Source organism: Emiliania huxleyi (genome assembly GCF_000372725.1).
Source record: "Emiliania huxleyi CCMP1516 unplaced genomic scaffold EMIHUscaffold_229, whole genome shotgun sequence".
Classification (NCBI taxonomy): Eukaryota; Haptophyta; order Isochrysidales; family Noelaerhabdaceae; genus Emiliania; species Emiliania huxleyi.
The window spans coordinates 2,917-10,270 of NW_005200342.1; the positions used below are offsets into that span (position 1 = coordinate 2,917).

Here is a 7,354-nt window from a genome sequence, read left to right on the forward strand (position 1 = left end):
ACACACACACACACACACACACACACACACACACACACACACACACACACACACACACACACACACACACACACACACACACACACACACACACACACACACACACACACACACACACACACACACACACACACACACACACACACACACACACACACACACACACACACACACACACACACACACACACACACACACACACACACACACACACACACACACACACGCGCGCGCGCGCACCGGGCCTTGCACTTTTAATGCCGTGGGGCTCCCTGGAGTCATGCACTCTCTCATGCTCTCGGGTGTCGGAGATACTAACAACACGATACGATTCACCATATCTATCCCAGCATGGACGGGGCGCGCGCACTGCATAGCCCTCTGAAGAGGCGTTCCCAACTCACACCAAAACCACAGCGCCGCCCGACGACGCCGCCGGCGCCGCGGTCGCCCCCGCCGCGCTAGCGGCCGCCTCTTTGGACTCCTTGGGAAAGAGGGGCGCTTTGCAGAGGGGGCACCCCGCCGCCTTGCCGCGGAAGACAAGCCATTGCTCTATGCAGCCAGCATGGAACTCGTGGCCGCATGGGAGCACAGTGAGCGGCTCCTCCACGCTGCCCTCCTCCATGCAGATGCAGCAGAACCCGAGGGAAGAGCCGCTCGCCAGAGCGCACCGCCCCTCTTCGAGACTCCGCTGCCGCAGCCCGCTCGCCGCCTCCGACGCCCACTCACGCCGCGCCCGCTTGCGTGCCTCGGCATCTTGGTTCTCGAGGTGCCTATCGAGAGAGGCCTCCGCTTGCGTCACGGTGTTCCGTGCGGATGGTCCCTCCCGCAGCAGACCCGCACGTCTGCACCATCGCGATTGGCACCTGAGGGCGAGGGCGGGGACCGTGAGAGATCACGAGCCGCGAGTGGCTGGATGTGGTTGCAGCTGCGCACCAGCAGCACGATGCACAGCCAGAGCAGGGCAAAGGCGACCGCCGCCGCGTGAGGAGAAGTGTGATGTATTTGCGCGTGCGTCGGATGTCCGTGCGTCGGCCGCGGCGGCGCATACGCCTGTGCACTGGCTGGCAGAACAACAACTAGAGTTGCCTCGTGCTCCACCGGGTCCACGTTGGCCAGCGCGGTTCCGACGCACAGCCACAGGAGGGCATTGATGTTCGCCCCACGGTGCATTGACAGGGTCGGAGGCGACCGTGTACGGGCGATGTGGCCGTGCGCGTGGGTACTGCAGGCGTGGAGGTGAATTGGCGCACGGGGCGCAGGTGGGCGAGTGGAAGCGTACGCACGTCCGGCGGGCACGTTCAGCCGCCGCTTTCGACAAGGAGCGCGTGCCCACCCTTGCCGATTTGGGTACCCCGTCCATACCGTGGACTGCGCGCAATCGGCTCCCGGGGAAAACTCTTTTTAAAACGTGTCTGCCCAGCCCATACGTAGAGAGTGTTATGCCCCCTTTTGCCCCACCAGCACCACTTGTGTGTGTCGGGAGAGACCTTACCTCTTTGCCAAACAAAGCCTTTGCTTACCTTAGAGCCATATATGCAGTGCAGTTGGCGACGGTATATCATTTCCCACCACCTCACACGCACGCCGTCGAGACGGCGGAGGGGATCACTAACTATGCCACGTCGCCCATCCTGGCATCCTGGCCCAGGATGTGGGCGACGTGGGTCGTGGCGTAGTGGGAAATGATATACGTACCGTCGCCAACTGCAAAACCACACTGGGTCGCCAATTCGAACGCCCCAGTCCGACGGCCGAAAAAAGAATCCTGGCACCGATCGACCGCATCCCGGCCGGTAACCAAACCGGACACATGTTCCGCGACCCGGGCGGGAGCGTGCCGGGAGAGTGTGCGAGTGTGGTTCTGCAGACTGCAGTAAGCGACGTGGCATAGATAGTGGGAAAATGATATACCGTCGCCAACTGCATGGCATTGGAGCATGCAGGATTTTGGAAAATCGAAGCGCTCAACTACGGCAGCCAGACGCCCAGACCCCTAACTAACCGAAAACGGAAAACATCCTCACAGCGGCCCGTGCACACTCACTCCGGCGCGGCGCCGGCGATCGCGCATTTTCGTCTCTCAGACGTCGTCGTCCTCGCACTCCTGCCTCGAGCTCCGCGCCTCGCCCGCCTCCCGCTCGCGCTCGGCGAGGAAGGCGTAGGTGGACCACTGGCGCAGCGAGAAGGCGAGGCTCGCCTGTCCACAGACCTTGTTGTTGAGAAGAAAATGCCGCGTGTGCCGCTGCGCGCTGGTCTATGAGAGGTTGAGGTGCGAGCCCTGGAGGCCCTGGGGATGGGGGGGGTAGTGGGGGGGAGGAGGGGCAGACCGGAGTAAGCCCCGCGCGGTCAGTGGCGAGCACGTCGGCGCCTAATCTCGGGTAATCTCGGGTAATCTCGGGTAATCTCGGGTGGTCTCGCTGGCGAGCACGTCGGCGCCCGCGGCCACCAGCAGCGCCGCGCAGTGCGAGTTCCCGCGCGCCGCCGCCCAGTGCAGCGGTGTGCGGTCGCCGTCGCAGTCGCGCTGGCTCGGGATGCGGCGCGGCTGGCGCTCGATCTCGGAGATCTCGCGCTTGATCTCGGAGATCTCGCGCTTGAGCTGCGTCGGCTGGTTGAGCGCGGCGTGCAGGCTCAGCGGCGAGACGCCCTCGTAGACCTGACCCGAGATCACCCGAGATCACCCGAGATCACCCGAGATCACCAGAGATCACCCGAGATCACCCGAGTTCGGTCTGAGGAGTCGATGGGTCGTAAGGCGGAGGGTTGGGAAGCTCTTCAAAAGGTGCGCCTGTTTCTCGTCAGCGGCGGGCGGCCCCCGCTCGATCCTGAAGGCGCCGCCGGTCCGAGATTACCCGAGATTACCCGAGATTACCCGAGAGAGCCGTAGGCCCCCGCTCGATCCTGAAGGCGCCGCCGGTCCGAGATTACCCGAGATTACCCGAGATTACCCGAGATTACCCGAGATTACCCGAGAGAGCCGTAGGCCCCCGCTCGATCCTGAAGGCGCCGCCGGTCCGAGATTACCCGAGATTACCCGAGATTACCCGAGAGTGCCGTAGGCCCCCGCTCGATCCTGAAGGCCAGCGCCTCATAGCCCGCCGCCTAGAGCAATCTCGGGCAATCTCGGGCAATGAGGCAAGGGTAAGGTAAGGTGGGCAGCCCTCGCGACTCCACGTGGAAAAAGATAGGAGGCGCACGGCATTTCAAAGTGCAACGCCCGGTGGGTGAGCGGTGTGTGTGTGTGCGGGTGTGTGTGTGTGTGTGTGTGTGTGTGTGTGTGTGTGTGTGTGTGTGTGTGTGTGTGTGTGTGTGTGTGTGTGCGGTGTGTGTGTGTGTGTGTGTGTGCGTGTGTGTGTGGTTGTGTGTGTGTGTGTGTGTGGTTGTGTGTATGTGCCCGCCGCCGCCTTGGCCAGCGCTGCGGCGGTGCGGCCAGCGGCGTCCGTCAGCTCCGGGTCAGCGCCCGCCGCGAGCAGCTTCTTGACGCAGCCTGTTCACAGCTACAGGTGTGAACAGCGTCTCTTCACACCTCAGCGCCCGCCGCGAGCAGCTTCTTGACGGAGCCACCTGCGTGCCCGCGCGCCGCGCACCTACATGCTACTCCGCCAGACCTTAGGGCGGGGGGGCGGGCTTCTGCGTGCCAGTGCAGCGGCGTGGCCAATGCAGCGGCGTGCGGTCGCCGTCGCGGTCGCGCTGGTTCGGCAGAGCGCTGGGGCACCTACATGCTGAGTGCACCACCCTCACGGCGGGGGCACGGTAGCGGCGGCGGCACGTCTTCGCTCCCGGGAAGCCCCGCGCATCGGGGAGCAGCGTCTGTCCCACACACGCACAGGCGCACACGCACACATGCATGGCTCGGGCACCCCCCCGCGTTGTCGTGGTGTGAGCACGGTACGGTGCGGTGTATTCTTCAGAGCACCGCGTGCACTCTGCTAGTACTTGTGTGCTCACCACCACGACTACACTGTGGGGGGTGCCCGAGCATGGTGTCTGTGCGCGCCTGTGCGTGTGTGGGACAGACGTTGTTGTCCTCTGCGCGGGGCTTCCCGCGGGGACCGAAGACGTAACAGCAGCAGCAGAACCACCACCACCGCGTGCATTCCGCTTCTAGGCGCGCGCACTTGAGCGCCTCGCCGAGCCGCTGGTGGTGGCCCAACGCGGCAAAGAGGGAGAGGCCCCGCTGTCCGCACGCAATTCGCTTCGCGTCCGGGACGGGTAGGGGCGCATAGACGGTGACGGGCGAGGAGGACCTGCGCACAGCGACGGCGGAGTGATGCTTTCGGCGGCGAGCGACTGCGGGGCAGGAGAGCGAGGCTGCCTCCACGGCGCAAGCAACGCGGAGCGGACCGTGAAGCTGGGCTCGGCCCAAGGGTACTCGATGACCTGCCGGCGCCAAGAGTACTCTGTGGTGCACGACGAACCCGAGTCTGAGTCGCTCTGTACGGAGCAGCTCCTCTCCCGTGCCGAGAGCACCATCGAGGTGGCCTGGTCATTGGCGATAGAGCCGTCGCCTGGCCGAGCCGCAAGCGAGGCGAGCGAGCCGACGTCCGCCAGCGCGGTTGGCCGCATGGCAGGCAGAGAGCGGCGAGGGACGCTACGCTCGTGAAGGCGCCCGGGGGACGGCGAAGGCGCCTGGGCTGAACCCGGCGCCGAGATACCTGGAAGGCTGCACCCCTTTCCCCCTTTTTTCAGCAACTCTTCTCTGAGTGTCGATGTTGTCTGAACGGACTCGTGAGGGGCGCCTGCCAACCTCATTCGTCGAAGCGGCGCTTCGCTTCGCAACGACCCCGCCGCATTCGTCGCCGGCGCGCGACAGGCTCCCGTCGGCCGGACTGCCCTCGACGAGTGGGTGTCGCCAACCAAGGCGACACGCACTCGAGGGTAGTGCCAACGGGACGCGGCTCGAAGGGCGTGGCTCCGCAGCGGCCAGCGCGACTGGCACTCGTCGCAGAGGCCTCGCATTCGACAAGTCGGGAACGGCTCTACCCGCAACTTTATCGCTAACACGCGCGCACCGCCGAGCCTGCGGCGGGCGCGCTGCAGCCGCACGTCTACCTTCGTCATAGTGCCACGACGTGCGGCCTAGAATTAGCACACGTGCCTCTGCTTGCATACACTCATACATTGGATTGTCATTGCCTGTGAGTGCGAGATAGGGCTGGCCGCTGGCGGCTAGCCCCTGAGGAGAGTGACCAGAGACACCTCACATGACCCCACACACGGTCTCGTCCGGCCTCGCGGTCGGCGGAGATTGCTAGAGGACGAGCAAGCCTGCTCTAGCCTCGCATATTACCTCCTGTCGTCTGTTGTGATGTTGTGCCCTTGTTTGTTTCTCTTGGCACCTTGGAGTGCTGGGGGGGGCGACAGGAGGAATGTGGCCCTGAGTTATGTGTACGCCAACTCAGGGTGTGTGGCAGCCAGCTGGCTGTGTGTCTTGTGAGCTTGTTTGTGTCTGTGTGTCGCTCGTGCGTGTCGTCATCATCTGTCCCGCGTCCACCCATACCGCGTTGGTGTCCAGTCCGAGCCTGGCTGTTCTTCACCTTTCTACCTACCTACCTCGATGTGTGTGTGTGTGTGTGTGTGTGTGTGTGTGTGTGTGTGTGTGTGTGTGTGTGTGTGTGTGTGTGTGTGTGTGTGTGTCACGTCACTGCATCCTCTGCCGGTTCCTCCCGTCGCCTCTTCTTTGTTCGAATGTATTTCAATCCATCCTTCACGAAGCCCTCCCATGTAGCTAGCGTTCTTTGCGAATGTCTCGAGATGGCCAGCAGGCGCTGTCTGCTCGCGGCCTGTGCGGGCCGCCCGTCCTCCTCGCCCTTCTTTCGTCCTCCCGTCCCTCCCCTCCACCATGGCCTAAGATGGTTGTCCGCTGACCGCTCGACGTGTGCGCGACCCACGCGTATCGCCCGGTGACACGCGAGTGAACTCTCGAGCGACGCGGCTCGAGCCTCGAGCGCAGGGACCTGGGGTCTACGTACTACGAAATTACTCCTCGCACGCACGGGGCACACGGGCAGGCATTCGAACACAGGGGAGGACGCGGAGCAGCTGATGCACAGACACCGATGGCGCAAACTCTAGGAAGAGGTATAGACTGTTAAGCTCCCTGCCGTCGCGCTCAGGAGAGCGTCCGGACAGTGCCGCTGCCGATGACTCGGATGTGTGCCGCGTCGCGCCCGAGCACCGACCGGAAGAGGTCAGAACGTGGCCGGCGCGCTTCCGTGGCCTGTGCAACTGGGCGGCCGGCGAGGTCGACCACGTCGTGGTTCTCTTCGTCGTCAAGGCACTTCTGGTACTCGAGGCTGTCCATGAGCTCGGTGATCCGCCCCGAGCCTCGGCTGGTCCGCGTGCTCGTGCGCCTCCCATCGTGACTGCACAGGCAGCGAGTCAGGGCGGCGGCGAAGCTTCCGCACGGCGTGAGGAGGAGGCCGCTGCGATCGGTCGCGGAGATGCGGCCCGACTCACCATCGGCAGCGAAGTGGACGCCCTTCCCTGCCCTCGTTTTGGGCGGGCTGAAATGCTGACCAGCGCCCTCCGACGACGGCACCACCGCGGCCTCCTGCTTCGAGCGGAAGCGGGCGTACGCGACGGTGGCCGCGACGGGAGGAACGAAGAGGACCGCGCCGTGCGCGGCGGCGGCGCCGGCGCCGACGGCCGCCATCACGACGGGGGCTGGCATCCTGTGCACAGCACTTGTGGTACCTGCTGAGATATCAAGGGAGAGGCCGCCCCGCTGTCGTGAACGCGTCCCGAGCAAGGGTGCAGCATTGAATTCTTTTTTTCGGTTTATTCTTTTTTTGATAAATTCTTTTTTAGAGCGCCTTCGTTGTTAAACAAACCCGTATCGCAGTCACACTCGTCGCAGTCACAATCTCTCTCTCACACGCACACGCCGTTCAGCACCGCTCGCCCAGCCACCGCCCCGCCCCAGGCGGGAAAGAGATTGTTTTTGAGAGCGCCTTCGTTGTTAATAACTAATAATACAGACGGATGGACACTTGCTGCAGCCACATGACATGCACACACCCGCACCGCACCGCACCCCGCACCCGCGCCCCGCCTCGCCTGAGTTGGAAGGAGATGAGAAGATGGAACAGCCCGAGGGAGAAGCGGAACAAAATACGTATGGGAGGTTGAAGTCGTGCACCACGCTGCCCGCCCGGCCAAAGGATATCGTGTGTGTACACACACAAAGGATATCCACCTCGAGAACCTCGATCGAGAGAGGGGAGAGAGAGAGATTTTTAGCAAGTTGTTTGTTTTGAGAGATTTTTAGCAATACCAAACAACTCTAACACTCACACGTAATTTGGGGCCTGGAGCCCTGTTCACGCGCGCGCGAGACGTGCAGACAGGGTTG

General features: G+C 63.3%; 2 protein-coding genes across 2 annotated transcripts; both read right to left on the reverse strand.

Moving 5' to 3' along the window:
• Positions 1-400: 400 nt before the first annotated feature.
• EMIHUDRAFT_468887 (hypothetical protein) lies at positions 401-4,566 on the reverse strand (the record flags this gene model as incomplete). Its single annotated transcript, XM_005779659.1, has 8 exons — positions 401-773; positions 844-866; positions 937-1,053; positions 2,090-2,200; positions 2,331-2,363; positions 2,432-2,656; positions 3,527-3,587; positions 4,256-4,566. 8 exons carry the CDS (start codon positions 4,564-4,566, stop codon positions 401-403), a joined length of 1,254 nt encoding a protein of 417 aa, XP_005779716.1.
• A 1,319-nt stretch (positions 4,567-5,885) lies between these two features.
• EMIHUDRAFT_443230 (hypothetical protein) lies at positions 5,886-6,716 on the reverse strand. The gene has a single exon (XM_005779660.1). It carries the CDS (start codon positions 6,671-6,673, stop codon positions 6,113-6,115), a length of 561 nt encoding a protein of 186 aa, XP_005779717.1. The 5' UTR covers positions 6,674-6,716; the 3' UTR covers positions 5,886-6,112.
• Between the last annotated feature and the right edge of the window lie 638 nt (positions 6,717-7,354).

What these genes read in the sequence shown, in the direction of transcription:
- EMIHUDRAFT_443230 (XM_005779660.1), bottom strand. Translation starts at nt 6,673, where the DNA reads ATGCCAGCCCCCGTCGTGATGGCGGCCGTCGGCGCCGGCGCCGCCGCC.